The sequence below is a fragment of the Chelonia mydas genome, chromosome 9 (assembly GCF_015237465.2).
Source record: "Chelonia mydas isolate rCheMyd1 chromosome 9, rCheMyd1.pri.v2, whole genome shotgun sequence".
Classification (NCBI taxonomy): Eukaryota; Metazoa; Chordata; order Testudines; family Cheloniidae; genus Chelonia; species Chelonia mydas.
In genome coordinates, this window is record NC_057855.1 from 39345897 (window position 1) to 39372474 (window position 26578).

The window sequence follows — 26578 nt, forward strand, 5'->3', positions numbered from 1 at the left end:
GTGTCCATGTCATCACTATCGTGATCGCGCTGTTGTTGCCTCCTTGCCTGCTTTTGTGGGTTCTGCACATACTGCAGGATAACGCACAAGGTGTTTACAATGCTCACAACAGCAGCGGTGATCTGAGCGGGCTCTATGCTTGCCGTGGTATGTTGTCTGCAGAGCAGAGTTGCGGTGGATACCAACGGATGCCACGAGAATAGATATTTATACAGAACGACGAAAGGATCTGCGAGGTGGATTCATGGCACCAGGAGAGCAGAGTTGCAACAGAAGTTGAAGCGGACGACAGTGGTTGAGACGAGCAGCTATTGAGACGAGCAGCAGAGCAGAGTTACAGTGGAAGCGGTGGATGATGATAGTTAGCAGTCCTACTGCACTGTCAGCTGACAGCAGTATGGCATCTGCACGGAAAAAAGGCGCAAAATGATTGTCTGCCGTTGCTTTCACGGAGGGAGGGGCAACTGACAACATGTACCCAAAAGCACCCACCACAATGTTTTTGCCCCATCAGGCATTGGGAGCTCAACCCAGAAATCCACTGGGCAGCGGAGACTGCGGGAATTGTGGGATAGCTACTCACAGTGCAGTGCTCCGAAAGTCGATACTAGCCACAGTACTGTGGACGCACTCTGCTGACTTAATGCGCTTAGTGAGGGGACACACAATCGACTGTATAAAATTGCTTCCTAAAAATCGACTTCTATAAATTCAACCTAATTTCGTAGTGTAGTCATACCCTAATAAAGTGTTTGTGGTAACAGGATGAACAGGTATATGCTTAACATGTGTGACACATGGCTAGCAATGCTTTCTCCTGGATTGGATCTGGACAGAAGTCATAAATCAAGCATTTCTGTTTGATCCAGCTTAATGGGGGCAGACTATCTTATTTTATTTTATTGAAACTATAAAAGCTCCTCCTTCTGGCATCATTGCTGAAATGATCACACTCTCCCCACTCTCGACCTCTCTGCAGTGAAGAGCAATTTTCTCTTATGTCCTATGTGAGACAGCCTTTTGCAAGGGATTGGTTCTCTCTGTGGGAGTGTATTCCTGACTAAAAATTGCAACTTGGACTACATGAACTTCATCATTCTAAAAAGCAACCAGACACTGAATTCTGAGATATTTGCAGATATTACGACATTACTGTGAAATCTCAGATAACACTGGGTAAATGTTGATTTAGCAATCACAGTACCACTTTTAAAATCTAAGCTTGCAGAGGAGAAGCTGTAATATCCCCATGTGGTTAGACCAAAACCAGGCAATGAGGAGGTTCATAACGTCCTCTGTGATATTTTGTAACTTAAGTACTTTCTTTACTTGCTTCATTTAAGAAAAACCACCCAAACAAAAAAAAAAAAAAAAAAAAAAAACTCAGAATGCTTTAGAGCAGATATGGAGAAAACTGAAAAACTTGTTTTGTGACTAGTTAACTTTATATTGCTAAAAGGGGGAGCAAGCCTATTAATTTGTTTAATTTCTGGTAGATTGTTCCGGATTCTTCAAAATTACAAATATTGTCTACATAATGGCTTACTCTTTCTTTTCACCACAGTTGGACCTTTTTTATTTCCAAATCTTCTTCTCCTCTCTCCCCCACCTCCCCCAAGCTATATTGGTTTGAGAGCCAACACAAAAAGTAAATGCAAGAGTGAACACCTTAGAAATATAAAGTATATTTTGGTCACTACTATGAACAATAGCTTGGGTGTAATTTTGCAGCAGACTAAATCTTGATATAGAGGATGTTTAAAAACCAACCTGGTAATTCCATTCCACTCTGTGGAATTCATAGTTTGTGTCCAAACATGTAGGCAGGTATGGGATAATCTGCCCTCTATATTAGGTAATCTTCTAATCTCTAATAAAGGTTGGCTTAAACTGTGAAGCATGAGGTTTAATATCCCTTTCAAAACTGTTTGCCTAATTAACAAAACTCTGGATATTGTATCCATGTAAATGTCCAATCCCTTTTTTAAAAGTTGATAAATTCTTGCCTTCATGGCTTCTTGTGGCAGTGAGTTCCACAGTCTAATTGTGCATTGTGTGAAAAGGTACTTGCTCTCTTCAACCAAATGAACTATTGATCAGTGTCTGACCAGTTATTTTTCTTCATCAGAATAGAGTTTTGGCAAACAACTTCATGTCTCTGATAATTAAGAAAAAGATACCATCCGAGATACCATCTGATAGGCATTAGTCATATGCTGTGTTTTGATTTCAATTGGTAGGGTCCTATTTATGATACATGATGTACAGTTAGAATTTTGCACTGAGAGCCAGAGTCTCAGCTGGTTTAAATTTATTTACTTCCATTGATTTCAGCAGAGCGACATAGAATAACACCTGCTCATTGGAGAGAGGTTCAGTTATGTTAATGTAAATCCTTCAGTTTGGAATGGAATTATTCTGGAATTACAATTGCATAACTCTAATCAGAATCCCAGCCACTGTCCTCTTTGAGGATGAAGGACATTTAAAAATGTATTTAAATCTGATAGGGCTGAAGAGACTTGCTTTCCAAGCATTTGTTAGAATGAGTTTCATACAATATGTATAACTCGATAGGCGATCTGTTATCTCCCGGACAGTCTTGTATTTCAACTAAATTAATTATTTCCTCAGATGAAACCCAAGTGTCTTTTGAATGGCTCTGCAATCTGGGGTTTTATTGAGTTGCATCATGTTGGATAGAACTCTCACATATGTGACCATCTTACAAAGACAGTGACTAAGGCTAAAATGTGAAACACCCTGCTTGGAATACTGGCCTGACCAACATGGGGCACCAATACCCAAATGTTACACCCTTCAGCCATGGCTCTGTTGTTCAGCTGTGGAGTATTGCTCTCGAGTGTGGGCTCCCTCATCTCACACAATGATTGATGTATAACTTAATTCCACCACACATTATTTCAGGCACACTTAAATCTATTCCGTTACCATGTTACCAGTTCTCTGCAATATTGTTCCACCCAGTGTTTGCAGAGAGAAAAGCATAGCAAACCTCGTGACAAAATTGCATGATATGCCACATGTACCATTAATTAAAGACTTGTTTAATCCATCACATGGTCATCTGCCCTCACGTAGCCTGTTGTGGCTAAGTTTACCGGGTGAGGGATTTATGATAGAACATGTGTGGCAAGCTTCATGGTCCTCAGAGAAAGTTATAAATAGTCATCTTGTCTCAGTCCCTGCTCATCATCAACCCAGGTTTGATTTATCATGAAGGCAGTAGAGCCTTCTGAACTGGTTTGGACATGGAATTTGTACTGCAGTAGAATTTTGGTGACGTTTTAGAAACAGTCCATTTGATCAATATGTGCAGCCACAAACCGTGGTGCACATTGTTGAGGACAGACAAGTGACTTCACTTCCTGGAGGTCTTTATGCCTTGAACATCTTTAATAAGAACGCTGTGGCTTGACCAAATTGCATACACTTAATAATTAATAACTAAGTAGTTTAAAATAACCTCATCCTATGCCTGTTGATGAAGCTGAGCTTGTAATCACTTTCTCTCTCTCTCTTCCCCCTTCGCCCCCATGCTAGTGCCATTGATGCAGACTTGAACTAAGCATATTTTTGTTTAGGGCAATGAATCTTAGAAACTTATTGAAGAATCTAAATGCTTGGCAGGCTCACATGGTGTCTTGAAGATCATTTACTACTCTCTCCAAGGTATTTCCTATAATGATTTGCTAGATATACTCTATGTAGTCTCAACAGGACTCCTAGAATAATGATGATGGAAGTTGTTATTTATATGTATTACAGTAGTGCCTAGGAACCAAATACTGACGATGTGCCTTTATTTCTATAACATTTAAAGCTCTTTCTTCAATTTTCTGCTGAATATTTATTACATTAAAGGAGGAAATGTTGCAAGTGTCTGTTCCTAAAACTAAAGAAATAAGAGTGTGATCTAAAGTGCTTGCAAGATAATGTTACATGGTTAAAAATATTTAGCAACAGATATTAAGTGACATTTGTTCCAGGAAATGGATAGTGCATATGGTAACTCTCTAAATGTATAAGGGATTCCTCTCTGCAAAAGGCTGACTTATTTGTACCTTTGTCTGCCCTGGGAGTTGTAGATATACCTAGATGGACAGCTAACGTAATAGTCTCATGCTATCTAAAATACATGAAATTATTGGCACTTGCAGCATGAAATCATTTAAGGTTGTGCAGTACTGAGGCAAGCAATATCTGAGATGTAAATGCTCCCCACGTCGGTTGCTTCATTTAATACTTACTATAGCGACTACAACATTGCTGAATGGAAGAGAGCCTCTTTGATTTTTAACATATAAAACATCTTGTAATTGTTAGTCCTCCCCACTCCTTTTAAAGATGTATGGACTTTCTAATCTAGTTCTGCTTGAAAGGCCGTCTTTTCCCTAAATCCGGCTTGGTCCTCTTGTCTCTAAACATGCTTTTTACCATGTTACTTGCTCCTTGTTACCGTTGCAAGATCAGACAAATTTTGCCCTTATGAAGGCATGGGATTTCCTGTGACTTCAGTGAGAGTCAAGGATCCCATCATGGGGAGAAACTTGGTTGTAACCTTTATAACTCCTCAAAAGCTTTTTCTCTTCTCAGATTCTCATGTTAAAAAATTTTCTGATTCCTAAATAGTCACATGCATTCCTCAAGTCTATAAAGCAGGATTTTGTAAGTACTTTATAATCAATTCACAGCCTTTTTCACTTAGAACTATGCAGTCCTTTTTCTTTTGCAATATTTTCTCTTTCATTCCCATCAATCAGCATAATTGTTTTCTATTGGCAGCTGGCTTCAGTGTAGATCTTTGATCCCTTTTGTGCGTGAGAGAGAGGCAGAGGTTGACTGAAGAATGTTTGAGAGAACACTTTCTACTTATTGTTTGTGCTTTGGTAGAGCGCTCAGACCTCACATAGGTAGTCCTTTCTTCTCTCTCCCCCCACATTGAAATGTGAAGCTACCAGGGTCGCCTGAATATGAGAAGGTGGTACTTAAAAAAATGTAGGATCTTAGCAGCTAGCCATTGTCAAACATCAGACTGAAGGATATTTGAAGAACAAGTTGATCTTGCTTTCTAGTATGTGATTGCTCTCACTCATGTAGTCTGCTTCTATGCAAGTGTGTGCAAATGTAGTATCTGGGATCTTAAACTTCGTGTTGAGAAAGCAGGACTGAGCCATGATTGTCTTTATGATCTGTCCTATGTGATATGCAGAAGTTTTGGATTAGAACTCTAATTAGCCATTAGCTAGGCACAGCTATTTTTGTAGGCATCATCTTTGTCAGTCCATCCAGATTCATGGGGGCTCCAGGGGATGGCCTAGTCAGCTATTGTCTGTCATGTTTTGCTAGAACCACAAAATGTTTTGCCAGTAAAGTTTGGCGTTGTAACTATTAAAGGCATCCTTGCTAAATCTGTTAGGAGCAGTCTCTTAAGGGTTCTCTTCAATTTATGTATCGGACATCTTTGCTCCTGGCCCACCAACTGAGATACCATATGATAGGCATTAGTCATATGCTGTGTCTTGATTTCAATTGTAGAAAGTAGTCAAAGATCTAAAAAATCCAAAGGGCAGGATATTCTGGACATTTCAAGAAGATCACAAAATAAGAGCTTTAAATGTTATAGAAATAAAGGCACAGCATCATCAGTATTCGGTCCCTAGGAACTACTGTAATACATATAAATAATAACTTCCATCATCATTATTCTAGGAGTCCTGTTGAGACTACTTAAGAGGAGTATATCTAGCAAATTGTTATACGAAATCATAGGCCCTCAAAATTGTAAATCAGCAGTAGCTGACTCTGCCAGATTTATTTCTGAAACTGTAGGAAAGTGAGAAAGGTTCAAAGAAATGTCTTAACCAAATGTTAAAACCAGTGTGGCTGATGTGGACAGTAAAGATCTGTGGGAGTAGAGCTAGCTTGTGTGGAACTTGGTCAGCCTGAAGAACCTTCATGATGTGTAGCAATTGACTCTGCCATGATGCCTTTGGGGTGCCTCTCTTCACTCCTTCCTTCCCCATCCACCTCCCACAATCCAGACACCTGAAAATGTGAACTTGACCAATTAAAAAACCCTCTGGCCATGAAATTGATCAAAATGGACCGTGAATTTGGTAGGGTCCTATTTATGAGACATAATGATGTACTGTTAGATTTTGCACTCAGAGCCAGAGCCTCAGCTGGTTTAAATTCATTTACTTCCATTAATTTCAGCAGAGCTACATAGAATAACACCTGCTGAGGATCTGGTGCTAAGTTACTGCATAATAGAACAGCTCTTGTCTGACTTCTCCCGCATCTTCATGCTTCCCTTCCCTTCTCTATGAATGGAGGTTATCTCCCACCTTCCCTCTGAAGGTTTGCAGGTACTAGAGTGACCAGATGTCCTGACTTTTATAGGGACCGTCCCGATTTTTGGGTCTCTTTCTTATATAGGCTCCTATTACCCCCACCCTGACCCGATTTTTCACATTTTGCCATCTGGTCACCCTAGCAGGTACCTACACTGTGGATGATGCTACTACATAGCTGCCTCTCCCTTCTGCATTACTTTCCAGCCCATCCTACAATGGCTCCCTTTGCATTAGAGGAAACCCAAATATCTGGAGTAGTACATACTCCTTCAACGTGATAATCTGTAGTGGTCATTCAGTATTCACGTGGGGCTAGATGACCAATCACTGTACTTCAAGAGAGGAAAAAGGAGAAGTTACTTGGCCATTCATTTCTTGCACTCCTTTTTCCAAGGTCTTGAGATGCCATAGGATGGGTGGGAAGGAGCTTAGGTCACTTTTTTTTTTTTTTTTTTTTTTTTTTTTTTTTTTTTCAGCAGTAGTGCCTACACTACTGCCAGGATGACTGAGAGTTGAATGCTCACTCTCCCTCAAGCCAAAACCTCTGCACGCTTTTATCTGGTAAGTGCTCAAACTAGGGAAGGGAGTCTAGGCACGTCTCCTAACCAAGCTGCCTGGTATCTCCTGGCCTTTGTTTCCAGTCCTCCTCCTCTTAGAATGCAGTCAGGTCTCATTCACTCTTACCACTGTCCGCTAACCAGATTCTAATTAATAGTGCCCATTGTAGAAATATGCATGCTGCGGTCTTGTGCACCTGCATGCAAATTGCTTTAAGAATATTTAGCAAGTGAAATATGTGACCCTGATTTTTTCAAACTGGTCATCATTTGTGCATGTAAAAAACAAAACTCACAATTTTGTGCTCACAGTGAATGGCTTGGGAAAATAATTAAAAACAACCCCCCCCCCCAAAATGGAGACCTTTTTTATGTGAAAATCAGGCTAAATTTTTGAAGTTTTAAACATTTTTTTCTTTTTAAATCATAAGGGGGGAAAAAGTCTATTGAAAAGAAAATACGACAGCATGAAAAGTAAAACTGAAGTCTTAAGGAAGTCTCTATTGAAGAGTATCTACGTCCAGAGAGAAATTGAGAAGCTTTAAGTTCTCCTTGCATTATAGAGATGAGAGTATCGTGTGTTCTTCTGATGCCCATCCTCACTAAAAATCAGTAGTTCCAATTGAAATCCAAAATGGAAATACTCTGCAAAAGTTACAAGTATGGGATGGAAACATCATTTTAAGTTTAGTATTAAAACTTTCACGTATTCATTTGCTTTCTGTAGCCTCATTTCAATGTAAACCTGACATTTTAAAATTCAGGTGGTTACTTTGGGGGGGAGGGGAAGAAGGAAAATACTTATTAGAGAGAGGCTTGGAGGATGAGAAATGAACTATTTGTTACCCAAGGGTATGGAAAATGTAATCGGGGACTTCAGAAAAAGCCAACATTCTTCTTTGTATTTGCCGAAAGGCAGCAAAGTGAAAAAACAGATTTTGGACTTTGAATTGGTGTAGGTTACAAAATGCTGTTAAATTGCAAGTAAAAATTAATGTTTCCCATGCTATAGCAGCAAAAGGGACTTTTTTTTCCTATTCAGGACATGGTTTTGAGAATAGTGGAGGGGAAAAAAGTATAAATGAATTTCAACTTCAGTCTTCCTCAAAAAATGTGACAACTAGGTTTGTGTAATTCTGATTAATAGATGGAGTTCTCCAGCTCTTAGAAGTCTAGAGTTGAAACTAAGAATAATAAAGTAATGCATATGTATAAAGTATAGGGATTTGGAATACTTACATTTCAGGTATGGTGAAAATTCACATTTCCTTTGAGTAATTTAAACTGATTAATTACCCTAAAAGGAACCAGACTCTGCAACTTCTAGATAGTTTCATCTAAAAGGAGCTGCACATTTTAGAACTAGTACTCGTGTGGTCAAAATATGACTGATCTTGTGTATCATCATCATCATACTAGACTTGATTTTTCGTCCTTATTCAAATTACTGTAGCTCTAATCCAAATGACTTGCAACACATCATTTGGGAAACGTTCCTTTTACTGCAGCGTTGTTTCCCCCCACACCCTCCCGCCCAAAAAACCTTATTTGCATCAAAAACCAGTTTCCAGTTCTAGATGTGAAATTGCCTGAAAGGTCAGCAGAAGAGAGAAACAAGATTTAAAAATAGATAAATAGACTGATGTCTACAGTTCCCAGATACAGTAGATGGAAGTATTTAAAAATATACACAACGCTGTGTTCACAGCTTACTCACATTCTCTTTTGAATTCTTCATATGACTAAACTACATCTACATTTTGGTGTCACATACTACATTTCATATTATCCTAATACAGAGCAGATAAGTATACAGTTTATTTTAATGGCAAGTTTAAGTTAGCATGTTTATCTTGAATTCTTAGGAGTTAGCTTGTGTAATGCTACAAAAATGTAGCCTTTATGGAAGTACATCCTTAGGGTTTTTGTGACTTACATTCCTTTAGGAATTGAGCAAGACATGAATGTTAGTATCTTTCCCACAGTATTCATCCCTCTTGTTAAGTGTCATTTCCCTGAATGTGTAAACAGCATAAAATTTTATCTATAGCACAATGAAATTTAAAATGTCCCAAGGATTACAGTACTACTATTACCATTTACTCCCGGTTTGGCAAATGGACCAAACATCGGTCAAAATATGCAGTAAATCAGTATAATTTAAAAACAGTCTCTGTGGTCAAAATTAAGCTGGTCAGCTTTTCTAGAGCTCTAAGGACATGCTCAGTTTGCTGTACACCTCAAACAGTGCTATCATGGTTACTATGCTAACTGCCCCTCTGACCCCTTCTCTGGCCTTTTGAGGTCATAGGCCTTAAGCCCTTAACTTTTCTGGGGTGGAATCCCACAATTCTCCTGTTCTTAAATCAAGTCCCAGTCTATGGCACCCTGCGCATCAACTGTGCTTTCACAGAGAGTCTGACTGAATGTGGTATCTGTGGGTTTCCCGCCCCCCACCCATTTTGGGACCTTGCAGCCAGCCGTGAATAGAGTGACCCAACACAGCCTCCTTAAAACAAAGCATTGTTGTTCTGAATAGTAGGAACAAATCATAACAAGAAAGAAGGATTTTAAATACAGGAAAAGGTTTCCCTCAAGTCTCATTCCCAGGAGTCTGTCTTACCCCAGACCCCTATATTCTGTGGGTCTGAGAGTCAGTCTGTTCCATAATAGTCTCTTTCCTCTGTCCTCAGGGACAGAGTCAAGTCTTTAAATCCAGCCAAAGTCTTTTTCTTTCAGCTCATGTGCTGGGACTTGCCTACCCTTCCCCCTACTGACTTTTTAACCCCCATTCAAAATTAGTGTGAAAGACAGCCATCAGCACCTATGGCCCTACTTTGGGGCTGTTTTTACATAACCCGTTTCTCTTTTAAAAGTTTCTCCCTGCATTATATTATATAAAGGATCCTCATCACTTTGCTACTCCTAAAAAGAAAAGGAATACTTGTGGCACCTTAGAGACTAACCAATTTATTTGAGCATAAGCTTTTGTGAGCTACAGCTCACTTCATCGGATGCATACTGTGAAAAGTGTAGAAGATCTTTTTATACACACAAAGCATGAAAAAATACGTCCCCCCACCCCACTCTCCTGCTGGTAATAGCTTCTCTAAAGTGATCACTCTCCTTACAATGTGTATGATAATCAAGGTGGGCCATTTCCAGCACAAATCCAGGGTTTAACAAGAATGTCCCGGGGGGGGGGGGTAGGAAAAAACAAGGGGAAATAGGTAATGTTAAACCCTGGATTTGTGCTGGAAATGGCCCAACTTGATTATCGTACACATTGTAAGGAGAGTAATCACTTTAGATAAGCTATTACCAGCAGGAGAGTGGGGTGGGGGGAGAGAAAACCTTCAGTAGTGGTAAACACCCCATTTTTTCATGCTTTGTGTGTATAAAAAGATCTTCTATACTTTCCACAGTGTGCATCCGATGAAGTGAGCTGTAGCTCACGAAAGCTTATGCTCAAATAAATTGGTTAGTCTCTAAGGTGCCACAAGTACTCCTTTTCTTTTTGCGAATACAGACTAACACGGCTGTTACTCTGAAACCTGTCATTGCTACTCCTGTATAAGGGCTTGTCTACGCTACCACTGATGTAACTTATGTCACTTGGTGTGAAAAAGCCACCCCTCGAGCAACACAAGTTACATCAACCTAAGCACTGTCCACATCAGCTCTAAGTTGGCGGGAGACCCTCTCCTGCCATAGCTTCAGCCTCTCATTGAGGTGGAGTAATGCCGAGGGGAGAGCGCTTTCCCACCAGCAAAGCATGTCTTCACCAGATGCGCTACGGTGGCGCAGCTGTACCGACCAATGTAGCGTGGTAGTGTAGACTAGTCCTTAGACTATGAAGCCTGTGTTCCCAAAGGAACTTTTTTTCCAAGACTTTTAGGCGAGTTATAAGAGAGGATGTCTGTTTGTGTTACTACCTGATTGTTGCCTTGTAGTCTGACTCTGGCTGGACTTTCTGAGGTTTTGTATGTTTGTTATAAATAGAAATTGAAAAAAATATACTGTCTAACGGGAATTGTAAATTTTAATCAAATGTGTATAAATGAAAATCTAACCTGGCTTTTTATCTTGGAGCAGGGGAGAAAAACCTTAAAACCTCTTGGCATTATTAATCAGTGAAGGCCAGTTCCTCAATGTGGCCAGCCTGTGCTCTGCTATAATAAGCTACTTTTACGGCTCCCAGATCCTGGGCATTGTCTACTCTGGCCTGGACCCTCAGCTTAAGTTAGTGTCAAATCAATGCTGCTCTAACTTTGACTCTTGGATGGCTATGGGCAGAGAGTTTCAGACAGCTGAGGCTCACTGTGGAATGGGGATGCCTCATGGCATGTCCTCTGCACCAGTGGCTAGGGAAGGGGTAATGCAGCAGCTGCTGTGGCATTGTTCAACCATTCCAGGATTCCTTTGTAGTGGGGGGAATTCTCAAGAGGTTGGCAAGGTCAGCTTTATCATGGCTTTTCCTGCCACAATGGGCTTGTAAGTCTGGGAGTCTTAGTCTGATCATTCTGTTGCGTTTACTGAGCACCATTACTCTCCTAGCCTTGTTGTGTAGCGTGTGGGTTCAGATTTTCTTGAAATTTTTGCATAAAAGTAGATGGATGTCAAGTTCTGGATTAGGGATGTAAAGAAGTGTAAAAACAGTAACCATGTAACCGATTAAAATTCTATCGGTTACACGGTTAAATGTTTACCGGGGAACTAGGGGTGAGGGAAGTGCTGCAGCATCACCACATCTTACATGGGTCCCCGCTGCCACGCCCGCGCCTGGGGGTCCCCGCTGCCACCTGGCATACCGGCAGCCCGGGATGGATCCCAGCCACGGGATTGGCATCCTGGGAGGCAGCAGAGCCCCAGCACAGCAGCCAGGATGCCGGGTGCACAGGGATGGTGGGCAGCATCAGAGCTCCAGGCACCGCGGCAGCAGAGCCCCGGAGAGACCCCGGGCACGCGGGGCCAGCAGCCGGGACCGGCAGAGTTCAACCGTTAACAGAAACCGATAAGCATGAAGATTATCAGTTAACCGGTTAAACTCTTACATCCCTATTCTGGATCTTCAAATCCAAAGAATTCATAGCAGCTGGAGTAGAAGTCAAGCATCAATTACAATAAACTTCTGCTTTCCTTTTAAGCATGCTCCTCTTCTGGGGACTGCAACACTGTTCTTGAGAACACCACTGTGCTTGTGTCACAGGTGTTTCCTATTGAGGTGGAGTGTTTTTCTCAATACTAGAACTGGATGGTTATATATTTAAGGAATTCTAAAGAAAAGGTTTGAAAAACACATCTAAATACTAATTGTACTTCCCTACTATGCATTTCTTTGGATGTTGATCATGAGCCAAAAAATAGTACCAAATAACATCTGTCATGCTTATTGCAGTAGGCTGGAAGAAATTGCTGGAAGTAACTTTTTGTGTGTGTGTGTCATGAACATTGATGGGTTTAGTCTAAATCTTTGACCATGTAGGGCATGTCTACACTGCAAAAAATAATCGGTGACAGAAAGTCTCAGGCTGGGTCTACAGACTTCGGCTTCTGGGGCTCATGCTGTGGTGCTAAAAATAGCCATGAAGATGTTCTGGCTCATGCTGTAGAATGAGCCCACCCTCTTTCCTGGGCTTCAGAGCCCAAACTGGAATGTCTACGTAGCTATTTTTAGCTCTGTAGCGCAAGCATGGTTCTGTAGACTTGAGCTCTGAGACTGGCTGCTGTTGGAGGTGTGGTTTTGTTTTTGTTTTGTTTTTTGTTTTTGCAGTGTAGACTATAACCATAATTTCTAGCTGAAACTCAGTAACACTTATTTCTACAAAACAAAATTCTAGGGTTTTTTTGTTTGTGTGGGATGGGAGAAGTAGTTGAGAGCTTCTGAAAAATATCTGACCAGGTAGCAAAATTACAGTGGGATTCGTCTTAATCATTAATTACATCACAGCTACAAAAAGAACACCTGCAGATTCCTCCACTCCTGTTAAATTTCTCTCACCCTTGTCTTCACCTCTACTCGCTATTTCAACTAAAAAGGACTTAATGAGGCTCCTTTGGGAGCCCACTAATGTTATTTCTTAATCAGGCAGAGGAATGGCAGCTGTTCATAAATACTTATATGTTTTCTAAGTTATTGAATAGGGTATAGCCCTCCAAGCCCATACCCCTAAAGAACAACAACAACAAAAAGATATTGATCTTGGGTGTCTGCTCAATACTGTTAATGTGCTTGTCTCTCATGTGTGTGGTGGGGGTTATAAAGATATCTATGGAGACATTAATATAAATATAGTTTAATTTTATTTCCCTGAAGTAAAACTCAGAAATGTATGGAGTAATGGTCTAAGACAGTCTAGACCAATATCAATATTGTTGATAAGTGAATAGATAGTGGGAGTGAGTGATCCAGTGGTGATGCAAGTTAGACACAGTAATTGAAGGCTTTTTGGGAAAGGTTCAGGACAGAAGTAATGGGATACAGCAGTTTGGCATGTGTCATTAGTCAGTGAAAACTGTTGTCATTTGCATGCCTTTTATAATGATTTAATGGACTTGGCAACTGCTTGTGACTTTTGTTGATAGCCTCCCAGGAGATCAAGCACTGACTGCGCACACAGTGAAATATCCTTTCACTAGGAGGGTGGTGAAACACTGGAATGCGTTACCTAGGGAGGTGGTGGAATCTCCTTCCTTAGATATTTTTAAAGTCAGGCTTGACAAAGCCCTGGCTGGGATGATTTAATTGGGGATTGGTCCTGCTTTGAGCAAGGGGTTGGACTAGATGACTTCCTGAGGTCCCTTCCAACCCTGATATTCTATGATTCTATGAACCTCTCCCTCCTAGAGGGGTCTTCCTAAAGAACCCTGGTAGGGCATTGTGGGAAGTTTGCACTCCAATTGTTCGCACTGATGTGTGACTTTATTTGTCGGTGTTGTTGGGCTGAACTCACATGGCTTCCTTTTTCTAAGCAAGTAACAGTGTAGTGGCATTAACATAAGTTACAGCATGTTCTTACTTTCATTTTCAACTGTGGTGTCACAACAATATGTATGTTCAAGTTTGCTGTATGTCTAGCTAGAGTTCCTCATAGTCTGGAAGGATGGGGAAGTGTAATTGTAAATGCTGAAACTAAAACTTCAAAAAGAAAATTCCTTTATTTTAGTAGCATTTGCACGTTGTACTGATACACTTCACTGTATAAATCAGTCAGCATTTTTAACAGTTAAGTAACATCCCTCAAGCCTCTTTTAAACTGCAATTTCCCTATTGATGTGAATAATATCCCTAAATATCTTGGCAGACTCCATGAGGGCACTGGAAAGTGAAATTGACACTTTTTTTCCTTGCTTGGACTTGGCTAGCTCTCAGCTGTGTGCAGTATTCTTAATCTAATCATTTCCTGACGAAGTGTGGCATGAATGTGAAATTATGAAACAAATATTTTAGGCTATAGGAGTTTGATGCATCTTTCTCAACACAATATCTCCAATTTCTCAATAGTTGCACTGAAAATGAATTCTTAACATGTTCCTTCTCTCCCCCACCCCCTTCTGCTTAGGTTTTCATGAAAAGAATATTTTTTCAGATACTGGCACTTAGAAAAGTTCTCAGCAAAGTAACCGTTGATGAAGTTTAATGTTATGGTTAAAGCATAGAAAATGAAAGAGATAATGGCTTTAGATGGATATAATCAGGGTCTTATTTATATTGTGCTGTCAGAACTCAATCCCTTGACAAGATTCCCATGTTCTCTGATACGGTGAGGTTTCTGCAGTAGCATAATATGAATAGAAAAAGCATTCAAAATAAAAACTAAAACTTAGAAATTGATAGGTTTTTAAAAAAAATATTTAAGGATACAAAGATCCGTAAATATACAAGTTTACATATAAAAACTGTTTTAGTGGTTAGGCACAGATAAGGAATGTGGTCATTTGAAGGACTAGGTGTGGTGGTGCCATATGAAGGTAAGTACAGTATGGTACAAGTACAGTAGCTGATGTAAAGGTTTTATACAGAGATAATTGGAGACAATGAAATAAGTAACAAAACCAACTTGTCCAGCTTGATCCCTTCTTTCTCCCTGTAACTCCATCCATAGGGACAAAATGCCTATATAATTTTGCCCTAGATGATGCCTTTTATATGAGAGACTCCTTGCATTCAGTCTGTAAGATATTAGGAGCTCGGAACACGTGAAATGAAAAATCAGGAGATGCTGGAGTGTGGGCGAAAAACAGTTATTTTTGATTTAAGCATCATAGAAGCTACTCTAATTCTACACTCCAAAATTCTTCACGTGTCCTATTTTTTTTTTTTTTTTTTCAAAAGCAGCCCAAGTCTCCCATAAATCAGTTACTGCTATCAAAAGCGAGGGTTGTAGAGTGGAAGCCTACACTCAATCTTAACTGTAAAGACAGGGCCATAATATTTAAGATGTCTGGAAAAATGCTGAAGGGTTTCTACTACTGTTTAATTCCCATAATCCAGAACACCATGACTAGAGAAAAACATTAATAAAAGCTGAGGCCCGAGATGTATTTTATTTTTTGGGTATTAATATAACAAACAAAAGGAGAACCACTTCTCCATTCTCTGTCTGGGAATGCTGAGTTTGAACATGGAGAGGACAGAGGAGGACTCGGGGAACACTATACTGTTGGGTCCTCTTTTGCTCTGTATTTTCCACTTGATCTAGTTCAGGAGCACTCCCATAAATAGCACTTCTCTCATTCTGCAAGTGAGAGCAGGGAGAACAAGAGTCCCGACTGGCATGTTTCCCGAGCAACCCCTACAGAGTTCTCAAGCTGTGGGCAGACCAAAGGGTAATTTTATGCAGGAGCAATTGCTGAAGTGAATTTGAACAATCTCAGCTGGCACGGTGCCCTGGACATAGTTGTAATCTAGCTATACATTAAGTAGGTTTGCTAGCACCTTCTATTACTAAGCTTGCCTGCTATCTCCCATAATTAAGACCTTGCTTATCATTTTGCCAAATTTGAACCATTTGGGATGAAAGATTCCATTCAGAGTGACTGCCTCAGCATGTATTCTTCTGGAAAATTTCAGCCAAAATGCTTCAGCCATTTTTAAGAACAAGGCTAGAGATGTTAAGATATGGTGACCTTTTCTTTGAGAAGCTGTAGCACCCCCAGGCTTTGGAGCAGGGACTCAAAACTTAGCAGGAGGTGATCTGTATGTCAGGGATGTGACTTCTGCTATATCTGTGAAAATCCACCCAAATGTGGTCAATGTATAAGCCTTAATGCACAATGTATAAGGTTGTATATGATTGTTAGAGACTCTTAAGATTTTTAGCAGCTAAATTCCAACTGCACTGGTCATGCTCCAGCCTGAGGCTAAGCAAGACTTTCCATGCAATTGTTGCTCTAGGCTTTTGCAGGCTGGGGCTGATTACTGACACTGAGAGCAGGGAGCATTGTGTGATCAATGCCTTGCCAGTTGCGCCCTGTCATCATGGAGAAGGAAGCTGCTTGATTTGAATGCAGAGGAGAAAGAATTAGAGGTGGGGTTGGAGGAGACTGGGGCAAGAGGCTGGCAGTTGTGAGGGGGAAGCTGGAACTAGGAATTGGAGTAGGTTGGAGACTAGGACTGCCTAGGCTAGGAAACAGTGAGTGAGTGGGGGCGGGGGGAAGGTGGTAGTTGTAATAAGACAGATCTGACCTGGTGCCTAAGAGTGCTGGGTGATGGTGATGGTGGTGGGCTGGGGGAGAACTAAGACTGGCTGGTAGAAGAGACTGAGACCAGGAACTGAGGGCTACTGGGAATGATTGGCAAGGAAACTGAGATAGTGAGTCCATAGAGTTGAGGCTACTACTTTTAGGCAAGGGGACTGGGATGAGAAACGTCATAAATGGAAATTGGGACTGTCTAGAGGAGGAGTATGGGATGCAGAGCCACGGTTGAGTCAGGGACAGGTTGGAGAAGACTAGGCAGAAGGGGTCAAGCTTTCATGGAGGTAAAAAACATGGCCAATGGGAGCTGCTGGGGTGGGTGCCTGTGGGCGCGGGCAGTGTGCACCATGTAGAACTGCCTGGCCACCCCTGCCCGTAGGAGCCAGATATGGTGGCTGCTTCTGGGAGCTACGTGGAGCCACGGCAGGCAGGGAGCCTGCCTTAGCTCCGTTGAATTGCTGACCGGGAACCACCTGAGGTAAACGCTGCCTGGCTGGAGCCTGCACCCCGAATCCTCTCTTGCACCCCAACACTTTCCCCAGGTCGGAACCCCCTCTCTATACCCTAACCCCCTCCAAGAGCCTGTACCCCAATCCCCTGCTCCAGCCCTGAGCCCCTTCCTGCATCCAAACTCCCTACTGGAGTCCACACACCCTCCTGAACCCAACCCCCTGCCCCAGCCTTGAGCCCCCTCCTACACCTCAAATCCCTCATCCCTGGGCACCCCGGGACCCTAACCCCCTGCCTAGAGCCCTCTCCTACACCCTGAGCCGCTCATTCCTGGCCCCACCCCAGAGCCCTCACTCCCTCCTGCATTCCAAACTTCTGTCCCAGCCCAGTGAGTGAGGGTAGGGGAGAGCAAGCAACAGAGGGAGGAGGGAATGAAGTGATGGGGTCGCGTTTTCGGAGAAGGGGCGGGGCAAGGGTGTTTGGTTTTGTGAGATTAGAAAGTTGGCAACCCTACTTCCAGATTCTGCAATAAATGAGGCAGGGGTCCTACAGACAACAGCAGCCTCTTTCACTATTCATTTGCAGTGCAAATCCATCCCATGCACTGAATGAAACAGGGGTCCCGTGGAAGATATGGTTGTAATGATTACAAACCTATGTTGTAATGCATATGCTCAAAGGGGTCACACTGAGGTTGCAAGGGCAACCTTAATTCATAACATTTCCTAAATTTCGAGTGCTTGATTTGCAACCTGAATAAAGTTTTCATCCTTTTTCACGTGTGCAATATTTAATGCTAACTGATCCAGAATGCAAGATTATGTGCCTATAAATTATGAATCAGTACGATCCATTGCTAGTACTGTACAAGAGCTATGTAAAAATGCTGCAATGGAACCTACACATGTTGCAGTAACTTCAAAATATCTGTGTAATAGAAAAATTACAGTGCAGATTGTCTCCAAGAAAGGATGTGAGATTGCATCACAATGTGAAAAACCTAAATTTTTCTAGAATAGGTGATTAAATGTAACAGCATATCTTTTAAGTCTTCAATTTTTCATTCAGCTGCTCCAGTCCAGTGGTATTTGATTAAACAAACATGCCTTCTGCTGGCCTTGTGACATAGGCTGCCTCACAGTAATAATAAAGGGAATGACTTTGTAGATATGCAAAGTTGTGTAACAGAGCAGAGGTAACATGTTAAGGCTGGTGAGAGTAGGGAATTGCTGGAAGGATGAATTTGAGCAGAACCACTAAGTTAGTGCCCTTCATAATCTTTGGAGCATCAGTAACAGCAAGATTGTAACACGGTTCAATCCTGTGTCCTTTTTAACCCAATGGTAAAATGCGTCCGGGTAAGATCAAATTATTTAGTATCAGTATGAGGTTACAAAAAAACACTGTTTTAGCCCAATAAAAGAAAAGGAGTACTTGTGGCACCTTAGAGACTAACCAATTTATTTGAGCATAAGCTTTCGTGAGCTACATCTCACTTCATCGGATGCATATTGTGGAAAGTGTAGAAGATCTTTTTATACACACAAAGCATGAAAAAATACCTCCCCCCACCCCACTCTCCTGCTGGTAATAGCTTCTCTAAAGTGATCACTCTCCTTACAATGTGTATGATAATCAAGGTGGGCCATTTCCAGCACAAATCCAGGGTTTAACAAGAACGTCTGAGGGGGTGAGGGGGGAGGAAAAAACAAGGGGAAATAGCTTACCTTGCATAATGACTTAGGCCATTCAAGCCTAAGTTAATTGTATCCAATTTGCAAATGAATTCCAATTCAGCAGTCTCTCGCTGGAGTCTGGATTTGAAGTTTTTTTGTTGTAATATCGCAACTTTCATGTCTGTAATCGCGTGACCAGAGAGATTGAAGTGTTCTCCGAGTGGTTTATGAAAGTTATAATTCTTGACATCTGATTTGTGTCCATTTATTGTTTTACGTAGAGACTGTCCAGTTTGACCAGTGTACATGGCAGAGGGGCATTGCTGGCACATGATGGCATATATCACATTGGTGGATGTGCAGGTGAACGAGCCTCTGATAGTGTGGCTGATGTTATTAGGCCCTGTGATGGTGTCCCCTGAATAGATATGTGGGCACAGTTGGCAACGGGCTTTGTTGCAAGGATAGGTTCCTGGGTTAGTGGTTCTGTTGTGTGGTATGTGGTTGCTGGTGAGTATTTGCTTCAGGTTGGAGGGCTGTCTGTAGGCAAGGACTGGCCTGTCTCCCAAGATTTGTGAGAGTGTTGGGTCATCGTTCAGGATAGGTTGTAGATCCTTAATAATGCGTTGGAGGGGTTTTAGTTGGGGGCTGAAGGTGACGGCTAGTGGCGTTCTGTTATTTTCTTTGTTAGGCCTGTCCTGTAGTAGGTGACTTCTGGGTACTCTTCTGTCTCTATCAATCTGTTTCTTCACTTCCGCAGGTGGGTATTGTAGTTGTAAGAATGCTTGATAGAGATCTTGTAGGTGTTTGTCTCTGTCTGAGGGGTTGGAGCAAATGCGGTTGTATCGCAGAGCTTGGCTGTAGACGATGGATCGTGTGGTGTGGTCAGGGTGAAAGCTGGAGGCATGTAGGTAGGAATAGCGGTCAGTAGGTTTCCGGTATAGGGTGGTGTTTATGTGACCATCGTTTATGAGCACTGTAGTGTCCAGGAAGTGGATCTCTTGTGTGGACTGGACCAGGCTGAGGTTGATGGTGGGATGGAAATTGTTGAAATCGTGGTGGAATTCCTCAAGGGCTTCTTTTCCATGGGTCCAGATGATGAAGATGTCATCAATATAGCGCAAGTAGAGTAGGGGCGTTAGGGGACGAGAGCTGAGGAAGAGTTGTTCTAAGTCAGCCATAAAAATGTTGGCATACTGTGGGGCCATGCGGGTACCCATAGCAGTGCCGCTGATTTGAAGGTATACATTGTCCCCAAATGTAAAATAGTTATGGGTAAGGACAAAGTTCAGCCACCCGATTAGCCGTGACATTATCGGGGATAGTGTTCTTGACGGCTTGTAGTCCATCTTTGTGTGGAATGTTGGTGTAGAGGGCTTCTACATCCATAGTGGCCAGGATGGTGTTATCAGGAAGATCACCGATGGACTGTAGTTTCCTCAGGAAGTCAGTGGTGTCTCGAAGGTAGCTGGGAGTGCTGGTAGCGTAGGGCCTGAGGAGGGAGTCTACATAGCCAGACAATCCTGCTGTCAGGGTGCCAATGCCTGAGATGATGGGGCGCCCAGGATTTCCAGGTTTATGGATCTTGGGTAGTAGATAGAATACCCCTGGTCGGGGTTCCAGGGGTGTGTCTGTGCGGATTTGATCTTGTGCTTTTTCAGGGAGTTTCGTGAGCAAATGCTGTAGTTTCTTTTGGTAACTCTCAGTGGGATCAGAGGGTAATGGCTTGTAGAAAGTGGTGTTGGAGAGCTGCCGAGCACCCTCTTGTTCATATTCCGACTATTCATGATGACAACAGCACCTCCTTTGTCAGCCTTTTTGATTATGATGTCAGAGTTGTTTCTGAGGCTGTGGATGGCATTGTGTTCCGCACGGCTGAGGTTATGGGGCAAGTGATGCTGCTTTTCCACAATTTCAGCCCGTGCATGTCGGTGGAAGCACTCTATGTAGAAGTCCAGTCTGCTGTCTCGACCTTCAGGAGGAGTCCACCTAGAATCCTTCTTTTTGTAGTGTTGGTAGGGAGGTCTCTGTGGATTAGTATGTTGTTCAGAGGTATGTTGGAAATATTCCTTGAGTCGGAGACGTCGAAAATAGGGTTCTAGGTCACCACAACTGTATCATGTTCGTGGGAGTGGAGGGGCAGAAGGAGAGGCCCCGAGATAGGACAGCTGCTTCTGCTTGGCTAAGAGTATAGTTGGATAGGTTAACAATATTGCTGGGTGGGTTGAGGGAACCATTGCTGTGGCCCCTTGTGGCATGTAGTAGTTTAGAAAGTTTAGTGTCCTTTTTCTTTTGTAGAGAAGCAAAGTGTGTGTTGTAAATGGCTTGTCTAGTTTTAGTAAAGTCCAGCCATGAGGAAGTTTGTGTGGAAGGCTGTTTTTTTATTAGCCCAGTGTTACTCTTGTTTTGCACAAAACTAAGTAAATACCAAACTTGCATAACATAATAATCGTACCCCTTTAATTATATCTGAAACTGAAATAGGTGCATTGTAACAATTTCTAGTATAGGCAGTAATGCAGGTATAACAATGCTTGTTATTGGTATGATATAATTCTTGGTGCATTTGGAGGGAGTTATGGTCATGGTCTACTCAGGTACGTCACCTCTGGGGTTTCCAGTGCTAGCACTAGCAGGTAAACCCCTGCCCCTTTGCTTTGAGGAGTGCAAGCAGCAGTATTGTGTATGCACTGCACTGGTGAGAAATTCCCCTCTCACCATACCCACAGAAAAATTACAGTAGTCCTGTGTTTTGTGGGGGAGACTTTTAAATCCGGGATTTAGATGCCCATTTCCCATAGAAAAGTCAATGGGACTACTAACTGCCCTTTATGCCTTTTGATATTCTCCTCCTTATTTCAGATTGTATACATCTTTTAAGTTCTTGTAACAAGGCATGTTTTATAAACAACGTAAGCAGAATCGGTCTGCTCAGCAGATCTCCCAGGAAAACACTTAATTGACAATATTTGCTCTTTAATACTAATATTCCATATTTTTACTGTCAATATTTTTATCTCCCTCGAGCCCATTAGCGCAGATTTGAAGTATAAAATCTTTCTCACTCCCCCAAATTCTGTGCTCTCACAAGCATGCCCAATTCACACAAAAGTTGAAGTGTGCATGTATCTGAATTTGTCCTGCTGGCTGGAAAGGTACTTTTTAATTTTCCCAGCTCCTCTTTATGGTCTTGCACTTCAGTATTAGCAGATTCCACGAATCTTTGTGGTCATTTTTTGGTTTCCTTTGGCTCAGCGAGTAAGCTTTCTAGCAATGGAGTTGACATTTTGGGTCTGGTGTCAGTCTTTATTGCATTCACTGAAAAATACAGAGCTCCATACAAGAAAAAAGAAAGGAAGCTTTTCCCAGCATATTTTCATTAGCCATGAGAGTTCTCTTTATTTTATTCATTAATTCCAGAAAGTTTACAGGTGAATAGCGGCACAGCAATGAGCGCTTAAGTGCTGTAAGAAGTGGTTTGGTATCTCTTTGAAAATACACTTGTAAGGGAAATATTTCTGCTATCGGGAATGTTACAGATTGGCTGCTCCAATAAGTGAGGGAAATTAACTGCATTTAAAAATACCCAAAAAACAAAAACTACTTTTGGCCCCCGTTCAGAACCAGCTGCAACAGAAATTACACTGGTTCCATTTTCATGTGATAGAAAAGGGAGAAAAATCAGTCTCCTTCCCTTCTTCTGTCAGCAAACACCAACTATCAGGATCTCCAGAATATAGCAGCATTCCAGTCCTTGGGTTATTGGTTGACTGGTCCACAGCTGTTGGTAAAACAGAAATCTCAAGTCTGTATACAAAGTGGTACAACTCTTTGGGACTGAGAACTCACAGTAGAGACTTTATCAGTTAGCCACTTAATTGGCTGCCTTCTACTCCTATATTTATAAACCTTCTCATCTTTGTGCTCTGATTGGCTCAAGTCTCCAGAGTGGTGTGACCTGGCAGTCGTCTTGCCTACAATGAAACATTCCTATACAGCTTCAGAAACAGCTACTGAGCATGTCCATTAACCTCAACACCCTCTTTTAAATATATTTGGACTCTTCCAGCTCAGTTGCCCTGCCCTGTGCATAGAATACTAAAATCTATGTGTACTTCGCAGTGCTTCTTATCCTTTCTTTGTGCTGAAAATAGTGAAATATTGCAGTTACATACACTACCACACACACAGCACAAGAGCTTGCATTCTGACCCAGATATCCCCATCGGGGGTGGCTGGCAAAGAGCTGAAATTGCCATGCGTTAGTTTCAATAGCTTGGAGAACTCCATTACTGCATTTATATCCTCCTATTCTCCTTCCCTCTTTGTTCTCCCGCCAAACTCAGTGAAAATAAAGCTTGACAGTTTTGTGCTCTTTTTATTTAAGGGGCAGGGTATGTTAAAGGTAAGAAGTCAAGTTTCACAGCTGTTTGTTACTAGCATTGTTTGTTGCTGTTACGAGATAAAGCCTTGGATTGTAAGGTCATATAAAGGCAGGAACAGTAAGAAAGAAAAGGGAGCTCTGACATAGGACCTAGTTGTGAGAAAATGAAACAAAACGAGTAAATAAATCGTTATGCAGCTGAATATGAAGTTAATCCCTATTCCTGGGGAATAATATATGCCTTGTACAAGACATTATGGCCCTGGCTAGACTAAATGGGTGGAAGGGCAGAAGGTGGAGAATGTCTGTATCCTATTATGAATTGGAGGAAATTACTGTCTGTATTCTGTATGCTGGTGGGCTCAGAATATCCTGCTGGCAGTCTGGTTAGTACTGCAGGACAGAGAACAAAAAGCAGAGAAATGTTAGTTCTTGTTGTTGTTTAAAATAACCTAGCTGGGATCAGAACGTTTTCAAAAATGTTTGAGACTGGCTTTCTTTAATTAACTGAAAATTCTCGTTTTTCTTTCAGGAGTGTTTTTTCTCTGAAACCATTGCTGCTAAAAGGCTCCAAACGGGAGAAATAAATCCAGTCTGCTTGTCGAGTCCCTGGCTCAGTGTGAAAGTGCTTTCATGAGGTAACATTGGGCCAAAGTCAACCTTTCTTTCTCCTTTCTGAATCTGCAGCCAAGAAATGGGCCAGAAAATCTCAGGGAGCATAAAGTCTGTGGATGTGAGGGAGCCCCCTTATAGACCTGTTAAACGAAAGCTGAGGGGACCAGATTTTTGCAAGCCTGCTCGCCTGGACATGCTGCTGGATATGCCCCCTTCCCAACTGGAGGTCCAGTATAAACATGCTTGGAACAATGAAGATCGATCTTTAAATATATTTGTAAAGGAAGATGACAAACTAACTTTTCATAGGCACCCAGTTGCCCAAAGCACAGATTGCATCCGGGGCAAAGTTGGCTACACAAGAGGCCTACACGTCTGGCAAATTCACTGGCCCACTAGGCAACGAGGAACACATGCTGTGGTGGGTGTATCAACAGCAGAAGCTCCATTACATTCTGTAGGATATACATCATTGGTTGGTAGCAATAGTGAATCATGGGGCTGGGATCTGGGACGTAACAAACTTTATCATAATTGTAAAAACCAACCTGGGGTGACGTATCCTGTTTTTTTGGAACCAGATGAGTCTTTTGTACTCCCAGACTCCTTATTGGTAGTTTTGGATATGGATGAAGGAACGCTTAGCTTCATTGTAGATGGACAGTATCTTGGAGTGGCCTTCCGAGGACTGAAAGGGAAAAAACTTTACCCTGTTGTCAGTGCAGTTTGGGGGCACTGTGAAATTACAATGAGCTACATCAATGGACTTGATCGTAAGTGTTATCAAACATATGCATTCTAATATCTCAACTTTTTCCAAACTACTTCTTTTTATTTAACTTTCTTCTTAACCCCTTCTCATATTGTAAATGGAGAGTGCTGGACAGAGGACCCCTGGTTGCTGTTAGTAAATACCCTCTATAAAACTATCCAACCTGATGAAACTCCTTCCCATTAACTTCTGTTCCACAGACAGCAGCGTGTGGCTGTGGATTGTGTCAAAATATCATCCCAGGTCCTAAGACCTTTTTTTTTTTGAATCCTGTAGAACAAATTACGGTCTCTCTAACTTATTTTTGGTTTTCTGGCATAGAGAACGTCTGGAAATCTCAGTCTTGCAAAAGTCATTTTATTTCAGTAAAATGGGCAGGCTGGGAAAATATCCAGAAAGCTTTTAATGCATTTTCATTGTAAAGTTCTGGTTTATTTGAAATTAATATATTTAAGATATTGAAATTTAAATGATTTGAAAGTGAGTCCCTTTTCGTATATTCTTGACAGATTACGGTAGAAGATGAGTTACCCTCTCTGAAAATTAAGTTTAATATTCTTCTTTAGCTCTGATTTTGAGGCTGGATCATGAATTAACAAACTATCCAGAACAAGGACAGTATGATCATATAGGCTCCTCCGGTGGCAGTGCAAGGGAGATTGGCTTGCAAATCACAGCCTACCTCCAGGTTTCCTTGCAGTTCCGGGAGCAGAATAAGCCCTATACCCAGTTCAGCAAACATCTACTGATGTGTTGGCACAGCTCTACTGCTAGGGCACTGTGGGCGACGAGCGTGCGTGGGGGTTTAGAGAGTAGATGCAGCTGCTCTTTGGAGCCTGCTTCACTCCTGTACTGTGTGGATTGGAACAGACAGGCCACTCAAGGTGGTAAGGGGCACTTTCTTCTTACTGGTTCCCATGGCTGTACAAGCTGGCCAGCAATCTGAACCATGAACATAAATTCATAGTGTGTGTGACCGAAATAGCTAGCTGGATAAAAGTTTGTTGGTCCTGGAACTTTACGTTGTGAATTAGACTATTGGCTATTTCTTGTAAAGAAGAATTTAATAAAAATTGCACACTCTCTCTCACTCACACACAATAATTCTGGGAGGGACATATCCCTTTAGATTTGCTTCAAATGGGATATTCTAAATTCTCTCCACCAAAAGTAATTCTCTGCTCATTAGCCTTATATTTGATGTGTGAGCTGCTGTAAAATCATAATTAAAGAACTTGACCCTGTTTAAGATTACGTTTTAACACATATACATAGCACTCTCATTGGGGAGAAAACTTATCAGCAGAACCCTTACAAGCATACTGCAGCTAAAAATCAAATGAAACTTTTGAGTGCCTTAAAAGGAGGAAGAGTAAAGGATCAAAAGTTCTGTAGCCATTAATTTGAAACCTGGAAAGAGTTCTTTTTGACAGTGTGCTATAACAACTTGGCTTCTTTTTATTTCTGGAAACTGAATAAATACAAATTCACTGCAAACATGCAACTTGTTTTGCATGTTGGCGATGTCACATAGATTAGCAAAATCTCAGTATCTGTTGTGTTAAAGCAGAGGTGGGCAAACTACGGCCTGCGGGCCCATCCTGCCCAGCCTCTGAGCTCCCGGCCGGGGAGGCTAGCCCCCAGCCCCTCCCCCGCTGTCGCTCCTCCCCTGCAGTTACACCCGCACAGCTTGTACCTGCCCACCTCCCAGGCTTTACAATAAGCCTGTCCTGCTGCTCTGAGTGGCATGGTAAGGGGGCGGTTGGATGGGGCGGAGGTTCGGGGAGGGGGGCGGTCAGGAGATGGGGGTTGCTGGGGGGTCCCGTGGGGGGGGGGGACAGGGAGCAGGGGGGGTTGGATAGGGGGTGGGTCCTGGGGGGTGGCAGTCAGGGACAGGGGTCCCGGGAGGGGGTGGTCAGGGGACAAGAAGTGAGTCAGGGCTCCCAGGGGGCCTGTCAGTGGCAGGGGTGTGGATAGGGGTCAGGGTAATCAGGGAGCAGGGGAGGGTTGGATAGGGGGTGGGGTCCCGGGAGGGGGGGTTAGGG

At 42.1% G+C, this 26578-nt stretch overlaps 1 protein-coding gene across 12 annotated transcripts in view; it reads left to right on the forward strand.

Annotated features, from left to right (window-relative positions):
• Positions 1 to 26578, forward strand: part of SPSB4 (splA/ryanodine receptor domain and SOCS box containing 4) — a 309660-nt gene that overhangs the window by 174715 nt on the left and 108367 nt on the right. For 11 of the 12 annotated variants that reach the window (XM_043522644.1, XM_007062475.4, XM_043522645.1 and 8 more), the window contains one exon: positions 23679 to 24534. In XM_043522644.1, coding sequence (XP_043378579.1) covers positions 23841 to 24534 — 694 coding nt within the window. In that variant the 5' untranslated portion in view covers positions 23679 to 23840. Of the gene's footprint in view, positions 1 to 23678; positions 24535 to 25042; positions 26021 to 26578 lie in introns of those variants that run through there. The other variant, XM_043522651.1, reaches the window with a different exon arrangement.